This window comes from Bison bison, unplaced genomic scaffold (genome assembly GCF_000754665.1).
Source record: "Bison bison bison isolate TAMUID 2011002044 unplaced genomic scaffold, Bison_UMD1.0 scf7180017864472, whole genome shotgun sequence".
In the NCBI taxonomy this organism is placed as follows: Eukaryota; Metazoa; Chordata; class Mammalia; order Artiodactyla; family Bovidae; genus Bison; species Bison bison.
The window spans coordinates 13,436,433-13,455,747 of record NW_011495033.1 but is presented as its reverse complement, the minus strand read 5'-3'; the positions used below and the strand labels follow the sequence as shown (position 1 = coordinate 13,455,747).

General features: G+C 36.1%; 1 protein-coding gene across 4 annotated transcripts in view; it reads left to right on the top strand.

Annotated features, from left to right (window-relative positions):
- CLTC (clathrin, heavy chain (Hc)) overlaps window positions 1–19,315 on the top strand; it is a 70,080-nt gene that overhangs the window by 33,037 nt on the left and 17,728 nt on the right. For all 4 annotated transcript variants that reach the window (XM_010861604.1, XM_010861605.1, XM_010861603.1 and 1 more), the window contains exons 7-18: window positions 861–1,058; window positions 1,755–1,955; window positions 3,966–4,118; window positions 4,710–4,832; window positions 5,653–5,790; window positions 6,043–6,207; window positions 6,323–6,503; window positions 7,894–8,057; window positions 12,607–12,732; window positions 13,372–13,514; window positions 15,890–16,124; window positions 18,353–18,475. In XM_010861604.1, the coding sequence (XP_010859906.1) occupies window positions 861–1,058; window positions 1,755–1,955; window positions 3,966–4,118; window positions 4,710–4,832; window positions 5,653–5,790; window positions 6,043–6,207; window positions 6,323–6,503; window positions 7,894–8,057; window positions 12,607–12,732; window positions 13,372–13,514; window positions 15,890–16,124; window positions 18,353–18,475 (1,950 nt within the window). The remainder of the gene's footprint in view (window positions 1–860; window positions 1,059–1,754; window positions 1,956–3,965; window positions 4,119–4,709; window positions 4,833–5,652; window positions 5,791–6,042; window positions 6,208–6,322; window positions 6,504–7,893; window positions 8,058–12,606; window positions 12,733–13,371; window positions 13,515–15,889; window positions 16,125–18,352; window positions 18,476–19,315) is intronic.

Here is a 19,315-nt window from a genome sequence, read left to right as displayed (position 1 = left end):
AAGGGACTCTCAAGAGTCTTCTCCAACACCACAGTTCAAAAGCATCAATTCTTCGGCACTCAGCTTTCTTTATAGTCCAACTCTCACATCCATACATGACCACTGGAAAAACCATAGCCTTGACTAGACAAACCTTTGTTGAGAAGTAATGTCTCTGCTTTTGAATATGCTATCTAGGTTGGTCATAACTTTCCTTCCAAAGAGTAAGCGTCTTTTAATTTCATGGCTGCAGTCACCATCTGCAGTGATTTTGGAGCCCCAAAAAATAAAGTCTGACACTGTTTCCACTGTTTCCCCATCTCTTTCCAATGAAGTGATGGGACCAGAGGCCATGATCTTAGTTTTCTGAATGTTGGGCTTTAAGCCAACTTTTTCACTCTCCTCTTTCACTTTCATCAAGAGGCTTTTTAGTTCCTCTTCACTTTTCTGCCATAAGGGTGGTGTCATCTGCATATCTGAGGTTATTGATATTTCTCCCGGCAATCTTAATTCTAGCTTGTGCTTCTTCCGGCCCAGCGTTTCTCATGATGTACTCTGCATGTAAGTTAAATAAGCAGGGTGACAATATACAGCCTTGACGTACTCCTTTTCCTATTTGGAACCAGTCTGTTGTTCCATGTCCAGTTCTAACTGTTGCTTCCTGACCTGCATATAGGTTTCTTTAGGAACCCCCATTTGGTTTAGCAGCACCCCTTAGTCTTCTCTTTTTTCCCCTCTTTTTTTTTTTTTTTTAGTGGCAGCAAGAAAGCAGCCATCACAGTTTTATATTTTGTCACTCAGTGGTCATCAGCATTAAACATATTTAGTATCTGATGCTCAAGTTAACGCATTGCAGCTGTTCATTAGATCTTAAATTGCAGGTTCTCTCAGTTTGTGTGGAAGAAGAAAACATAATCCCTTACATCACCAATGTCCTACAAAATCCTGATTTGGCTCTGAGAATGGCTGTACGTAACAACTTAGCTGGTGCTGAAGAACTCTTTGCCCGGAAATTTAATGCTCTTTTTGCCCAGGGAAATTACTCAGAGGCAGCAAAGGTGGCCGCTAATGCACCAAAGGTACGTAGTTATGAAAATGAAAATTGCCATGTTTGGATTGATGCCAGCGTGGTCTGTTTCTAATACTGTTAGGAGTGGAACCAGCTTCCCACAGAGAAATGAGTATTTTTTTAGGATATGTTTTCCAGTAGAATGAGTTTCTTCTAGATTTAGTTAGTTAACTTTTCTATGCTCTAGATTTGGTTAACTTTTTAAAACTCAGATTGTTAGAATGATGTGTAGATCTAACAGGCTCTGATTTACATAGATGTAATAATGTTTGCTTAGTTGGATCTTATGATAGCTACTGATTTTATGTCTTAAAGATGAAACAGATCTTGTTCAATTCATGGTACGAAGAGTTGTCTGAACTTGACCTGAATTTATCCTCATCATTTTTGTATTATGTTGGACTGAATTAATACCTTACTCCCTGACCGGTAATGAAATTTTTACTTAACCTAATATGAACCTGGAATAATACATTAGCATTATGATTAGGTTGGTATGTTTCTGATTCAGAATAATCTCATAACATTGAACCAGAAGTTTGACAGACATTGCCTGAATCTTTACCATTCAACATGTTGAAAAGTTGAGATTTGGTTTCAGTAGATGGAATTATGCCTTTAAAATTGACTTAACAGATCCATGAAGTTATTAGTGTGATATTGAATCATCTTTAAAAGGAGTCCTTAACATTTCTGTTTCTTAAAGGGAATTCTTCGTACCCCAGACACCATCCGTCGGTTCCAGAGTGTTCCAGCTCAGCCAGGTCAAACTTCACCCCTACTTCAATACTTTGGAATCCTTTTGGACCAGGGCCAGCTAAACAAATATGAATCCTTAGAACTGTGTAGGCCTGTACTTCAGCAGGGGCGGAAACAGCTTTTGGAGAAATGGTTAAAAGAAGATAAGGTATATTAACTTAACGTTAACATATTTTCACTTTGATTAAATACCACGGTAGCAAGTTAAAAACACAGGCTGTACCAGAACATCTCCATCCGTGATTCATTGTTTGTAGGAATGGTGAAAGAATAGACACTGCATGAGATGCATAGGCGTGTTTTCTTTTGAAAATGGGTTATTATTGTGGCATGTTGAGGTATCTTTATTTTAAAAGGGAATCCAGGATTACTTGCTTGGTGGTTAAGCTTAGTGTGAGACACTTTGCATGCTTTGCGTATTTGTCAACATGTATAAACTCATGGGGACCTAAGAATGTATTCCTGTCTCCCACATCTCACACTTGGGATGCCCAGTATTTTCAGCCATACAACATTGTATCTTTTCTTCTAGAACTTCCCAAATATCAAAATGGTGGAGCCGGTTAGGTGTGTAAGGGAAATATGTTATATACAACGTGGAATTGGTTAACAGGACATCAGGACTGATTAGCAGTGATGCAGATCCCCAGAGTCACTTCACAGAGAATGTTAGCTGGCATTACATGAAAAAATATTAACTTATTAGTTTCTTGAAGTTATTTAAATATGAATATTTGAAAACTGCTGTTAACCAGCTTTCTTTACCGTGGGATTTCTCTATCCATTTTATGTTCACTCAGTAGTTAATGAGTTTCTTTTCACATAGAGCATCTAATAGTATTATGTTTTCTAGTGTATATTAGGAAAAATGTCACCTATTTGTAAGACAACTAATGAGTTTAAACAACCCATTAGTGATATTATTGCTTTCATACCACTATAGAAAGCCTTTCTCCACAAAGTGGCAATGTTGAATTGTCATGTCTTAGGTCAGTGTCAAGAACTGAGGTGGTCCTATTTTATAGCACTCTGGGTTGTGAATAAGTTTTAATGTTAGACCTTTCAGCTTTAGTGTATGTTGGTAGTATTTCTGCATTACCAATGCTAAATCCTTGTTTCTTGACCCAGCTTCTGGCAGTCTTAGAGGATACTGGAGGATAGAACTTCAGAGTTGGGGTGCTTGGACAGGAGTCTGCTGAAGAATAGTTACTAGCCACATAGTACTTGAGGTCCGTCCTAATTGTTTAAGATAAGGGAGGATGAGAACAGCCAAGGTAACTGAGTTGACCAATATAACAATGTAAGAGCTTTTTGGGTATCATTACCTATTTTGGTGAATGGTCATGTAGGATTCATTTGTGGTGAAAAGGACACTGGTCAGCTCTACATTAGTGTATTCAGTCGAGAGGGTATAGACTCTGATAGAACGTCTCATTATTGAATATCAGTGATAAGCGCTATTCTTTTGACATACTTATAAAATAGAAAGTCAACTCTAGTGTGTAAAGCAAAGCTCCTTTAGAGAAGCGGTTTCCAGATTGAGCAGCTTAGGCAGATTGAACGGCACAGAGGAGTGTGTCTCCATGTGTACCACCTTAAAATTCTAACATATTTATCTGCTTGACTTTGTGAAATTAGTGTCCTGCTTTACAACTTTTAAACCCAAAAGTCAAGAAGATAATGAAGCTTAGGTCCTACAGATCATTCCCTAATTTTAAAGTGGTCTTTATGGTAACCTCAGCTGGCTTTTTGAATCAGATTTTCATTTGATAGCATTACATTAGGAGCTGGATTATTCTTGTAAAATTGAGACCATCTGGGACTGATACCTGAATATTCTTAATAGTGAGAAGTGCAAGATTCTGCTTCTTAAATATTTATATGCCTAACAAGATAGTTGGTAGAATCTGTACATGTGAAGTCTTGGTGGGTTTTTATCCTTAAGTAGAATGTGTGGAGAATTCTACTGAGACTTTGCTCTGAATACAAAATCAGTAGTCTTTATAACCATAACTCCTGCATATTTATAATACATTTTGGGACAACTGGGTAACTAAATGCCTGTCATATTAGTTATTATTTATAATGGAAGTAGTAACAACTGCCTATTTATAAAATAGCTCATGGATTACTAAATAGCCTCTTTTCCCTTGGACAGCTGGAATGTTCTGAAGAACTGGGAGACCTTGTGAAATCTGTGGACCCTACATTGGCGCTTAGTGTGTACTTAAGGGCTAACGTTCCAAATAAAGTCATTCAGTGCTTTGCAGAAACAGGTCAAGTCCAGAAGATTGTTTTATATGCTAAAAAAGTGAGTTCAATGAAACAAATTCTGAACATAAGTTCATTAAAACATTAAGAGAGAAATTATCCTATAGTCACTCTCAGTTTTAATAGTAAATTTCCTTAAATTTTTATGATTACTTGGGAAAGTATAAAGCACTAGTATGGTTCTCATTTACAGAATCACTTTTCAAAAATGGAGACAGTTACTCTTGCATGGCATTTAGAACTTAAACTGCTAGGGCATGTTTAACCTATTAGAACAAATTTTTTCACATTCAATGAGACTGAATAAGCTGATTATAAAAATTTATAGCCGTTTGTTCAAATACATTATCACCAAGATCAAGTTGTCTTATATAAACCAAGATCAGATTGAGCATCTGTTAAAACTGAATTTGTACTTTCACCAGTAGTTCTGTAGTAAGAAGATTCAATTGTAGAAGCAGCATTTATTTCCCACGGGGGTGGGGGGGGCACCCATTGCTTTTGGTTTGTTTTTGTTCTGTGATTTCTTCTGTCTTCTAAAATCCATTATTGGAGTATAGTTACGAAAAAGCCTTTAAGTAATATAAAAATGGAACTCTGCAGCAGGGCTTACATTTTTGTCTGTTTTTAGGTTGGATATACTCCAGACTGGATCTTTCTGCTGAGAAATGTTATGCGTATCAGTCCAGATCAGGGGCAGCAGTTTGCTCAAATGTTAGTTCAGGATGAAGAACCTCTTGCTGATATCACCCAGGTAAACAATTTAAAATGTATTTTTTAGAAGTTAATTTATGTAGAGAATCGGGGTGGGGGGAGCGGATCTGAGTTTAAACAACCTGGAGAACAGGTTAACTTTTTTATTTGTAGAACTTAGAGCTGTGTTTATTTATTTACATGGATAAATTTCAACTGCGTTACCTAAGAAAAGCAAGTTGTAGAAGAATGGACAGTAAGATACCATCTATATATATAGCTTTAAAACATGCAAAACAAATCCTACCTCATTTAGTGATATATGTATTAAAAATACAAAAAATATAGGTATAAGAAAACACAAAGGCTAGTCTCTGGCACTTGGTGAAGGGAGAGAGAAAATGCATATATGAAGTGGGAATCAAGGACTCTTTCATTTTTATGCTTTTGTGTATTTTAAACAGTTCATCAGGGACTTCCTGGTGGTCTAGTGGTAAGGAGTCATGGGGTACAGATTCAGTCCCTGGTCAGGGAACTAAAGTCTGGCATGTCCTGTGGTGTGGCGTGCATGTGTATATCAATCAGTCAATCAAAATTTTAAATCTTGCAGTTTATATTCTGCTACTATATAGTATCTTGAAATATTTTATGGGTGTGTTTACTAGAACTAAAGTAACTGTGGAAGATAAAACTTCCTGTTAAATTATGAGGTTATGTTATCTAAATAATATTCTTTAAATCTGGAATTTGATCTGGTAGTGTTTTATGTATGAAGAAAGAGATAATGTTTAATTTCCTTTCACTTACCTGTATTGTCAACTGTATCATAAAGTAGTTTTTAAGTATCTTAAAAACAATTTCCCTTACATCTTTTTTTGCAGATTGTCGATGTGTTTATGGAATACAATCTAATTCAGCAGTGTACTGCATTCTTGCTTGATGCCCTGAAGAATAATCGCCCATCTGAAGGTCCTTTACAGACGAGGTTGCTTGAGATGAACCTTATGCATGCACCTCAGGTACGTGTTTTCATGCATTTTATAGCATGTTTCTGTCACTGTTTTTCTACAGCTGTTATTCAGAGCTGCTTAGATTAAGTTATTTGAAGCTACTGAGACGCCCATTCATCATTTTAGAAAATTTGGCTAAAATTCTCTTTGTACTTTCTCTCCCTTATCAGTCCAATATTGGATCTTAAGGTGTAATCTGGATATGGAGTTACTGATACAGGTGGAGTGGTAAGATAAACTCATCCTTTTATGTTTTTCTAGGTCGCAGATGCTATTCTAGGCAATCAGATGTTCACGCATTATGACCGGGCTCATATCGCTCAGCTGTGTGAAAAGGCTGGCCTCTTGCAGCGTGCATTAGAACACTTCACTGACTTATATGATATAAAGCGTGCAGTAGTTCACACGCATCTTCTTAACCCTGAGGTATTTCATTGTCTTGCCTATTAGTTACCATTAATTGGTATACTGAAAATGTGTTTGTGTAACCAAATGATCCATTGGATTTAATATTATTTCACTTATTTATTTTGTCCTCTAGTGGTTAGTGAATTACTTTGGGTCCTTATCAGTGGAAGACTCCCTAGAATGCCTCAGGGCCATGCTGTCTGCCAATATTCGTCAGAATCTACAGATCTGTGTACAGGTGGCTTCCAAGTATCATGAACAACTGTCCACTCAGTCTCTGATTGAACTTTTTGAATCTTTCAAGAGTTTTGAAGGTAATTGAAAGTTCGAATCATTTTAAATGACTTAAGATAGGCAAGAGGGGTATACATCATAGGTTATTAATGGTCATAGGCTATTGGAAATTCTTTCTCCAAGCTTATTTTGATGGAATATTTTAAGTTTTATTGTCAATAAATATAGTCAGGCATCATCTGTATCAGGTTCTAGGGACATGAGGTGAATAGACTGTCTGCATGGATATATTATAGGTCAGTTAAAGGCAGAATCTTAACATACAAATATATGTAGTAGCTTTGTCATATTTGAACAAGATGAAAATACTAATGATTGGTTATATAATGATCATGTTTATATTGTCTGACTTTTGTAATGGCAAAGGATTCTAGCCGAGGAAATTTTGTGACTTGTCCGTGTAGCAGGTTTTCTCAGTCTCAGTGCTATAGACATTTTGGGCTGGATGATTTGTTGAGTTGGAGGGTATGTTGTTGTATGCCTGTAGGATATTTGGCAGCATTGCTGGCTTCAGTTCAGTAAATGCCAGAAGCATCTGCTCCACCAGTTGTGACCACTGAAAATGTCTCCTGGGAAGAAAACAATTTCGTCCACAGTTGAGAACCACTGTTGTACTGAGTGCTAATGTGATCACTGTCAGTGGCTTTTAGATTCCTTAGCTAAACATCTGGTCTCTGCTTAACTTTTCCTCCCTCTTTTTATTGGACTACTCTAGACAGAAGTAATAAGAGATTTCTACATAATTTTCTTAATTTTTTCAGTTCTTATGTTAACTGTGTGCTACATTTATACTCTTCATTCAGTACGTAGCCCCCAGCCGCATATAGCTGTGTAAATAAAAGTATTAAAATTGAATGCAATCAAAACTTTAGTTCTTTAGTCACACTAGCATTTCAGGTGCTCAGATGCCACATCTGGTTCGTGGCTGCTAAGTTAGTGCTGATCTTAATAGAGTATTTGCATCACTGCAGAAAATCCTATTGGACAGCACTGCATTAAATTCTTTTTAAGCTACTTTTTTGTGTTTTCTATTAACTGCATATAAAAGCACCTGTGTAGTGGACTTCATTCAGAATTTCTCACCTGGAATATGTTGTGATAATTAGTTTTGATATTAAGTAGCTGTCTCCTATTTCTCAACTACCATTAGTAGAAAGCATTGAATGTTCTGTAGGGATTAAAGTATAAATCCATTTATTGAACTGATTAGTGGATTATTTAATATTGAGTTTTTTGAGCAACTAGTTTTTATTTGGGAGTGGAGTGTGCAGTATAACAGTGTTTTGTTTGCTTGTTTTTTAGAAGTTTGGTATAATTGACATAATGTTTTTTAATTGCTTAAGTATTTTTTCAGGTCAGTTGCTCTCAAAGGTACACCTGTGCTTAATTTCAATTATTTCTTTCTTTAAGGTCTTTTTTATTTTCTGGGATCCATTGTTAACTTTAGTCAAGACCCAGATGTGCACTTTAAATATATTCAGGCAGCTTGCAAGACTGGGCAGATCAAAGAAGTAGAAAGAATCTGCAGAGAAAGCAACTGCTATGATCCTGAGCGAGTCAAGAATTTTCTCAAGGTAAGTGGTTTTGAGTAGCACATTTTCTGGTTGGCTTGAAGATCAGCAGTCCTGCAAGGGTTTGCTAATAGTTTAAATTTTTTTTCCCCTAAAAGTGAAATTCTTAGAATCTCAAAATTGTATACTGAATGATTTCTTCTAAATTTCATACTCTGTGGTTTCCTTTGAAATAAGGAAGGAAATTGGTAAGTAATATTTAAGAATGACCATCTGTTTAAGTAAAGAGAAAAAAAATCACTATCTTTAAGGAATTTCCTTTATTTCACTTTAATTTTAGAAGAAAATTTTTGTTAAGTGATTGTAGACACTCAGTGTTATTTTAGAATATCATTTAGGCACTTTTTGAATATTAAGTTCAGCTTGCCCTCAGTATTCTTTTAAGAGGCCTGTGTATGCCAAGGATTCCACTATGTAAAGGAAATAGGTTTTTCTCTGTCATCAATTAGCCCAATTCTAGAAATTAAATATTAATCATGCGTAATTTATAAACTGAAGGCACAGTCAAACAGAAAAACTACAGCTTTGTGACACACAAATTTGGTTATGGAAAAGTAGAACTGCTTGTGTTGGAGTGAAGAGTAATAGTTTAAAGATTCGTAGGTCTTTAAGGCACACCTAAGGGCAGTTTATTTTATTTAATGTTTAGCTTTGTCATACTTACTAATTACTTTGTGGGGAAAATAAGACTTTAACGTTGGCAGTCATTTATAAAAATTAGGAAATTACAGAACATTCAGATCCCCCCAATATGTATTTATACACTTTTAGTTCAGTTCAGTTGCTCAGTCATGTCTGACTCTTTGCGACTCTGTGGACTGCAGCACACCTTCCCTGTGCATTACCAACTCCCAGAGCTTGCTCAAACTCATGTCCATCGAGTTGGTGATGCCATCCAACCATCTCATCCTGTTGTTCCTTCTCCTGCCTTCAGTCTTTCCTAGCATCAGGGTCTTTTCCAGTGAGTCAGCTCTTCGCATCAGGTGGCCAAAGTATTGGAACTTCAGCCTCAGCATCAATCCTTCCGATAAATATTCAGGACTGATTTCCTTCAGGATGGACTGGTTTGACCTCCTTTCAGTCCAAGGGACTCTCAAGAGCCTTCTCCAACACTGCAGTTCAAAAACATCAACTTTACACTTATATTAAAAATGTTAAATGATTTCAAAGATTGTATATGAAGTTCTTAAGTATTTTTTCTTTTGGAAGAATTTTAGATTGAAACTAAAACCAAAATATTCATTGTGTAAGTTAGTAGGAAAAAATAGCCTTTTCTTACTCCTACAGTGATCATTTTTAGATAATCTAGATTAAAGAGCTTAAACCCTTAGGAGTTTTAGGGTAATGATGTAAAATGCTGAAGTTGCCTTATATTTTAGATCTAAAGATAAACATTCCCCCAAAAGTATAATGTCTGGGCCATCGTGAATATTCTGAAGATCCTGGCTAGAATGATATGTGTGAACCCAAGACTTCTGGGGTCAGAAAAAAACATCCAAATGAGAAAGATTTGATACTCCGTGTGCTTGACCTAGTGTACCTATAATACAAGTCAGTTCCTCCTTTGAGTATCAATACTGTATCCTTTTTGGAAAAATGCTACCAGATCTTAGTGATTTTGTTTTTCTTAAGCTCTCAGCTTTTATGCTTCAATTGTAATTTCTTTAGCATTGAGTTGTAATATTTGAGTTATCATATATATGTAAAGCAGGACTAAGTTAACTATTTTCACCTAATTATGATCTTAACGTTCAAAAAAAACTCTTGAAACTAGGATGTGGCTGTCTTACCTTGCTTACCCCTCGAGATCTAATTAGATGAGGAATCCTCCCTCCATGCTTGTGAATTATGTGCAAATCTAATAGAGGAGAGTGGGTGTGAATTATGGGCTTTTGAACCAGTCAGACCTGGTTCAAATTCCTTTTCTTTCTATAATGAGCTGTTTATTCCTTCAGTAAATGCCTAGCTCTTACCTCAGGCAAATTAACTAACGTGTTGCAGCCTCGGTTTCCCCAGCCACAAGCTGTGTTTGTGAGGGAATGTTTATCTTTAGGTGTTCAAGTGATAACCGTGCTTAATAAGCTGTGTTGGTGGCCTTGAAAATAAGCTATTATCAACCTTGCTAGCAGGCAAGTTTTGTGTCTTTCTGATTTTAAGTTATTCCTGACTTGAAGGAATTTTAATTCCCGCCCAAGTTAGAGGAAAAACCTAATCTCTTATTTAATAATTGGAGATGGGAGCTCAGCGCTAAGATGCCACTGTTGGCTATTCAGCCCAATGAGAATGAACATACTGGACCATTTACTCACTTTCCTTCCTGATCTGCTGTTTGTAGCTACATGCTGCATCTTATCATCACTGGTATTCAACTTCATTTTGGAAGTACTAGTTGTATTATAATTGACTGGTGGTGTATGTAAACTGTGATAATAAAAACACTTCTCTGAATCTAATCTTGAATATTAGACAAGGGCCAGTTATATACTAGGCACGAGGAGAGCAAAGAGTGATAGAATAAGAACTCTGCTTTAAAGTAGCCTGTAAGCAGGATGAAGTTCTGTCATTAGCGTTGACTCGTGCCCTAAACTTGTGGAACTCTAATCTTGCATAGAAAACATAAAACTGTTCTTCAGACCCATGCCTCTTGCTACTTTTGATCTTATTTTCCATCTTTTTTTTTCCTGGTTTTGTTTCAACCTCACTGGCCTGCTTGTTATTCCTGTAACTCCCCAAAGCCTCTCCTGTCCCAGAGCCTTTGCTTGCCCTTTCCCATTTTCCTCACAGACCTTCCTGACCTGCTTCTGTACCTGCTTAGAGATTTCTAACCAAATGTCACAAGGAAGGATGTCTCAGATTACCCTCCTCCTATCTAAAATAAAACCTGTCTATCCTCACTACCCTCTTATCTTGTTCTCTTTTTCTTTATAACACTTAACATTGTCTCTTCCCACCAGAATGTAAGTCTCTTTGGGGAATGCTTACTTTGTCCCCTGATATATCTCCAAACTTTGTATTTAAGAAAACCTGAATTTGTTTATATAGTTGCCATTTTGATCCTAATGTCTCTAATCATAGTATCTAAGGAGTAACCTTTAAGTAAAATTTTAAAATGTTAATAGCATAATTATTTTATATATGAAATCATATGCAAATTTAGGCAATTGAGAATGTATCCCAATTTTTCTACTTTTTTCAAATTTAAATTTTATTTGCCAATACAAATAAGTTATCTTTCACAGTAGAAATCTTAAACACTCATGCATGAGACTAGAATACCTAAGTAATCTTGGATTACTTGCCAAGTATGTTTTATCCCTAAGTGGTAAAATACAGTAATACTTTATATATGTAGTAAACAAGATAAAGATTAAGTGTGTTGATGTTTGTTTTGTAGGAGAAACCTTCCCTATTAAAAAATCTTCTGCATAGGTAGATCAAACACTTTTTAGAAATGATTGTAGCCGCTGTTAGTACAGAGTTTCCAATGGTGCTAAAGGACTTTCCTTGGTGTAAAAAATCTGCAGCTGGACTTCCACTTCAGATTTACAGCCATTTTGATTTTTTTATTACTATTTTACAGGATTTCTTACAACTCCAAGGTTTAGTGTTCCCTGAACACTTCATAGACCAATCTTCAAATTATTTATAATTGGGTGGCTTATACATGCTAGACTTAGGAATTTTATTCTTACCTTGCAAATAATGTTCTTAGTGGCTGTCATTGAGGAAAGTCCTGTCCTGCTTAGTTCTCCTTTAGTAGACTGTCATAGAGGAATCATTTATTGAGAAATGTTTCACTGTGTGTAAATGAATTCCTGATGGAAACTGTTGTTTTTTGTGCTGTACCTTATGTCTATGGAATGTAACAGGACATGTATCAGGTAAATGCCCAGTACAGGTGTTACCTACCTGTCTGTAACATCTGTGTCAGTCTGTAAGTAGGATTATAGCTTGGTATTTGTAATGGTAAAAGCAGTTCGCAATTTAAAGATGATTTAAATGCTTTTTATTTTGTAAACCTTTTTTGTTTTTAATAGCAACATGTGGTGTATTTAAATTCATGGCCGTCACTATCATTCTGCTCCTTGTAGGATTTATTATAACAGTATTAGAAGCTGGCCATATAGATTTGAATGGGGAGGGGTGTTCTAGAAAGTCATCAGTTTGAAACAAATGTGAGCCATATATGCCTAATTTTGACAATGTGAGTCTAGCTCATAAAGCAACTACAAATTCAGTTGTTGCTATTAATGAAAGTCCCGGTGTGATGATTTTATATCTTGAGTGCCGCTGGAGACTTATAAATCTTGTTACTCTTTTGTTGTAAAGGGTATATGTGGGAAGGACCTGGTATTTTGCTATGACTCTGGATATTACTTCATAAAAATTCATGGAAACTGAGTTGGACGCTCTCCAACTATTGGGACATTTCTTTCTTTAAAAGAAGAACCAAGTTTATGTGAACCTTTCCCACAAGTGTGGAACCGATTCTCATTTTACACTGATAACCTCACAGAAGAAGAAAATTAAGGTTTCTTTTTTTTCCCTCCAGGAAGCGAAGCTAACAGATCAGTTACCACTTATCATTGTGTGCGACCGATTTGACTTTGTCCATGATTTGGTGCTCTATTTATATAGAAATAATCTTCAGAAGTATATAGAAATATATGTACAGAAGGTAAGTAAAACTTAGATAACTTGAAAATATAATCTTACAAATTTTACTTCTCACGCTGGACATCTTCATCCTTTTGAAACCCTGTGCGCAATAAGAGTGGTGTGCTACAGTGGCTTTCCGTTTTTTTTTTTTCCCAGCAGAATCCTTTCTTGGATTAAAATTTTACATGCATTCCAAGTATGTAAAACAGAACAGAACTGCAGTAGTTGAAAAGTTGAGTGGCCTATGCCTTACTTATCTGATAGTCCCTGAGGTATCCATGTAGAGGCCATAGCCTCCAAAGCACAGTATTAAAACCATCTTGAATAAAGGTATTAGAAACTTTGCATTCTAACTCCAGAAATAGAAGGGCAGTTTGCTATGATGGAGGCCTTGTTACCAGATAATATTTCCAGTCATTCTGTTCCTTTTGCTTCTTTGGACTTATTTCTCCTTAGGAGTAACCAAGGCAGACTTCCTACTAAATTCCTTTGTCTAGTTTCAAATTTAGAATCCGTTTATTACTGACTTTTAAAACAGGTTGAAGAGGATAATGCGTTTTTCTTGCTTTTTGCCTTTTTTTTTTTTTTTTTTTAAGAACTCTTTTCAGTTTTGTTTCTTAGTAACATAATGACATTCTTCCTTTTTTTTAAACCATAGGTGAATCCAAGTCGACTGCCTGTGGTTATTGGGGGATTACTTGATGTTGATTGCTCTGAAGATGTCATTAAAAACTTGATTCTTGTTGTAAGAGGTCAATTCTCTACTGATGAGCTTGTTGCTGAGGTTGAAAAAAGAAACAGGTGGAGTACTGTTTTAATCTTGACAAGTAGGATAAATTATTAGTCTCTCCTAGCATGGTATTAAATAGAAGTGTAAGCTGTCAGTTGCCTAAAACTACTCAGTACTCATGGATCTTAATTCCCTAGAGATACCTAATTGAGAAGTGATAAGCTAGCTGTAACTTGCTGTATACGGCTGTGATGTAGAATATCTGTTAATCTAGTCATTCACCTTTTTTTGATTAATTAATTTTAATTGGAGGATAATTTCTTTATAATATTGTGGTGGTTTTTGCCATACATCGACATGAATCACCCATGGGTGCACATGTGTCTCCCCTTCCTGAACCCCGCTCCCAGTTCCCTCCCCACTGCATCCCTCTGGGTTGTCCCAGAGCACCAGCTTTGAGTGCCCTGCTTCATGCATTGAACTTGCCCTGGTCACCTATTTTACATACGGTAATGTACATGCTTCACTGCTGTTCTCTCAAATCATCCCAGCCTCGCCTTCTCCCACATAGTCCAAAAGTCTGTTCTTTACATCTTGTGTCTCTTTTGCTGCCTTGCATATAGCATCTTTACCGTCTTTCTAAATTCCATATATATGAGTTAATATACTGTATTGGTATTTCTCTTTCTGACTTACTTCACTCTGTATGATAGGCTCCAGTTTCATCTGCCTCCTTTGAACTGACTCAAATGAATTCTTTTTTAGAGCTGAGTAATATTCCATTGTACATATGTACCACAACTTCCTTATCCGTTTGTCTGCCCATGGACATCTAGGTTGCTTCCATGTCCTAGCTATGGTAAACAGTGCTGCAATGAATATTGGAATACATGTGTCTCTTTCAAATCTGGTTTCCTTGATGTGTATGCCCAGCAGTGGGATGGCTGGGTCATATGGCAGTTCTGTTTCCAGTTTTTTAAGGAATCTCCACACTGTTCTGCATAGTGGCTGTACCAGTTTGCATTCCTACCAGCAGTGTAAGAGCATTCCCTTTTCTCCACACCCTCTCCAGCATTAATTGTTGTAGACTTATTGATGGCAGTCATTCTGACCAATGTGAGAGGATGTCTCACCATGGTTTTGATATGCATTTCTCTAGTAATGAGCATTCACCTTCTTTTTGCATGTTTATAATTATGTTAAGTCAAACCACATAGCTGTGTGTTTTTAATGTAAACTATCTAAAAAGCCTCCTTTTAGGTATGATACCTAGGAACTAATTCCTGTCTGGTAAATTATCAAGTATGACAAGAGAAAAGCATTCCCTGTGTATTCCCTGAGTTAAACTTGTTTTTAAGTTGAACCTTGATATAATATAAGTTAGGAATTTCCAATAGAAGAGAACATACTATGAGTGCTTCTGATACTTATATCATGAAGTCTTTTTTTAGCCAGGACATTGTGTGTTCACAAAGTGCTGATGTAGTAAATGAGGTTAGTGAGAAGTAATGAGGTTAAGTAGGAAGTTCCTCTAGCAGTGAAACCATCTCAAGAATAGGGTTTAATTTTAACCTGAGTTGGTACAAGTGTTCTACTAATGGTAATCACAGAATTTATATCTAAATGTTTCAAGCTAAATGTGTCAGAAAATGTTTGAAAAATTCTGCACTTAAGGACAATGGAGATGTAGAATATATACTGATTTTTATTTTTTTAAAGCTTGAGACTGATTTAAAGTGATTATTGTTGTATAGTTGCTAAGTCATATCCAACTCTTATGTGACACCATGGACTATAGCCTACCAGGTGCCTCTTTCCGTGGATTTCTTGTAACTATTTAACGTGTTATTTAAACCACGGTAAGAGTGTTGGTCATCTGAACCATTGGAAAATAAGCTATAACTTATGATTTTATGACTGCTAGAATTTTAAACCTAGAGCTTCTAAAGTTACCAGATTTTGTTCCCAGTATGTGTTTACGGTACTGCTTCTTTTTGCTGTATGAAATGTCGCATGTTAATTGTGGTAAAATTAAAAGGAACCTCAGATAATCTGGCTTGTTTTCTCATACCACATCTCTGTCCTACTCCTAAACAACATTACTCAGAAGTCCAGCCATTTGCCCCATATAAAAAAGAATAATCTGTGAATCTGTAGTCTCTTCTCTCTCTGTCCTATCTAGATAATGTAGCAGATAGGTCCAGGAGAGTATGAAAGACAGTCTTATATATCTTCTATGTGACATTGGACAAATCCTTTAACCATCTCTGAGTCTTAATTTCTCAGTTTCTGATAGAAGTGTTGAGAATTCAAAATAGGATATGGGAAAGCACTTTATAGACCATAAAGTACTTACATAGCATGTCAAGAGTGTGCTATTTATAATATAGTATGTGTATATGTGGGTTTTTTGTGTGTTTCTTTTCCTGTTTTATTTTCTTACTAGATTGAAACTGCTTCTGCCTTGGCTGGAGGCCAGAATTCATGAGGGCTGTGAAGAGCCTGCTACTCATAATGCATTAGCCAAAATCTACATAGACAGTAATAACAATCCAGAGCGGTTTCTTCGGGAAAATCCTTACTATGACAGTCGTGTTGTTGGAAAGTATTGTGAGAAGAGAGATCCGCATCTGGCCTGTGTTGCTTACGAGCGTGGCCAGTGTGATCTGGAGCTTATCAATGTGAGTACTGCCGGCTGACATATAGAGAAGACAGCATTTTTAAAACCTGTTATATAATGTTACACTAGTGAATTTTGAGAGTTTCAGAGTGGTTTTAGGTAATATGGAGCATTTTTGGAAGATGCATGCTTTTTTTAAAAAAACTTTGCTGATAATTATGAACTTAAACTGGCCAAAGTAGTTGATTACATTTATATTTACCCATTGACATTTATGCCCCCGGTTTTATCACACATGTTCTCATACACTCATATGTACACACACATGTATATATTTTTTACATATACGTGTATATGTATAGGCACATCTGAACTTGTAACCTTATGAGAATAAGTTGCACACCTCATGGCCTTATAAGCCTTCAGTGTGTATTGCCTAGGAATAAGGGTATTCTCTTTCATGAGCACATTATGGATAGCAACCTCAGTCAATCTGACACCAGTACAATACTGTTACAAACCTGTTTCATTCTGATTTTGTCAATTGACCTGAGAATGTCTTTTAAAAGAAAATTTTCCCTTTAGTCTAGGATTACATACTGCTTGTACGTGTCATATCTTTCATGTCTCTTTTAACCTGAAACAATTCTTCAGCCTTTCTTTGTCTTTTATTGACAGACATAATTGTAAAAATAGTCTTTTTCTCTTTTTTTATTGAAGGTAAAATTCACATAACATTAGCCATTTGAAAGTGAATAATTCAGTGGCAGTACATTTACAGTGTTGTGTCATCACTATATCTCTCTTGTTCAGAGTTCTTGTTCCAAGTTTTCATCACCACACGAGGAAATCCAGTACTCACTAAGCAATTGTTCCACATTCCCCGCCTCCTTCCAGCCCCTGACAACCTCCAAACTGCCTTCTGTCTCTCTGGATTCACCTATTCTGCATATTTCTTATTAGTGAAAAATCTCTTGAAAAAATAGAATGTTCCTCGCTTTGAATTTCTCTTATTGTTCCTCCTGATTAGATTTAGATTGTATGTTTCCATCCAAAATGCATTACTTAAGTGATGTTTTTCTTATTCTGTAACATGCAAAAGCATCTGATGTCCTTAGTCCTTCAATTTGAGGGTCACTTTTTATCAAGTTGTCAGCTTCTCCATTATAGAAATAAATTTCCCCTTATAGATGTGTTTCCCCTTGCAGGTATTAAGACCATGCGAGTATCCTACTGTGTGTGTGTGTGTGTGTGTGTGTGTGTGTGTGTGTGTGTGTGTTCCCCTTGCAGGTGTTAATTAGTCTGTGAGTTTCCTACTGTGTGTGTGTGTGTGTGTGTGTTTGTGTGTTCCCCTTGCAGGTGTTAATTAGTCTGTGAAGAGACAGTTAAGACCATGTGAGTATCCTATTTGTGTGTGTCCCCGCCCCCAATTTTGACTCTTAATTCTTACTAAGCTGTTCTTAATGTGTTGGTTGCAAAATGACAATTTTCCAGCTTCATCACTTTCTCCGCATTTATCAGTCAGCTTGCATATTTTCATGGACTTACGAGTTCTGTGGGTTAATGACGCATGGTTTTGATTTTCAAATTATCCCCATTTTGGCTGATAGAAATCCCATGAGCCTGCCTCTCATGGCTTTGTGTCATGATCTCATTGCTCTTGAGCACATCTTGTTTCCTGGTCCAGCAAGTTATACAAGCTCATTTTATACCCTCCCCTGCCATGGATCATCCATTTTTTTGAAGGACTTTGATTTTGTTCAGTGGGGAGTGCCATTAGAAACCCAGATCTAGATTCTAGGGTGTATTTCCTTCTAGGATCTTTGAGTTGGGAAAGAATGCATCTGTGAACATACAAATTCATATACATATGAACATATGTATGCATATACACATGGGAAAATGAACACTGAAAGAAAGCTCTGAAGGTGGACTAGCCTTACCAGATGTTAAAGCACATTATAAAACCTCTGTAATTAAAAATTGCATCCTGGTGCATGAATACACAGGCCAGTAGAGTAAAATATAAAAGTCCAAATACAGATCCACCATCAGGGTGCTTTTTAAAAGCCTTCAAAAATTAATAACTTTTTTCTGTTGTTTGAATTTTAATAAGAAAAATATGGTTGTAAGTTACTAAAGATTACATGTAGAAGTAATGGATTTTTTTTTTTTGGTATGAAACACTAAATAGGGTATAATGATAGGATATAACCTTTTAAAATTACAGTCAGTCTGTAGAAAGCTTTTATTGTTTACCTTGAAATTAATCTTTAATTTCTCATTTAGGTCTGCAATGAGAATTCCCTCTTCAAAAGTCTGTCTCGCTATCTGGTACGGCGGAAGGACCCAGAATTGTGGGGTAGTGTGCTGCTGGAAAGCAATCCTTACAGGAGACCCCTCATTGATCAGGTAAAATTTGCAAATGCATTCATCTTTTTAACTATAAATAAAACCTTTTCCCTCATCATATACCAAATATACTCAAATGGATCATATTTAACTGTGAGAGATGGCAGTAAAAAATAGAAGAAAATAAAGATTATACTAAAATATATATATATATATATAAATGTTAACGAAAATGAAGTATATCTTCTCCAAGAAAATACATCCCCAAGGAGAGAATTTCATTACATAAGACTCCCTCAACTCATCATAGCTAAAAGGATAACAGTAAATTAAACATTTAATAAAATCAGTAAGAATTACTGTTACAGATACCTGAGAAGTAACCAAATTGATTGGAAACATTCAAGACAAGGGTAAATCAGCAAAGGATAAAGACTGGTGAATGATCTAGTAGATAAATGTTAAGCCTCAATAGTAAGCAAAGAAGATGCGAGTTTATAGCTATAAATAATTGGAAACATTTTTTAAAACCTTAAAAATTGAAGGTTGTTAATAATGGTTCTTAAATTAATAATAGAAGTATGAATATGGAAGAGAGTAAATTGAAGAATATTAATTTTTCATTCCTCTTCTAGGAAGCATTTCTAAGGAAAATTCCCAAATTGATACAAAGCTTCCTAGAGCAAATATTCATTGCTGCATCTGGGAGTCATGCAAATAGCCATAAACAGAAGAATTACTGAGTATATAATGCCACATGTATATGGTTGAACTTTATGTGACCATTAAATTGATAATGAGGAGTGGTTATTAGGAATAATTTTTAATCAGGGAAAAGATAGAAATTATACAAGTAGGGTGATTCCTCTACCCATCCCCACCACCACCCCCCCCCCCCCC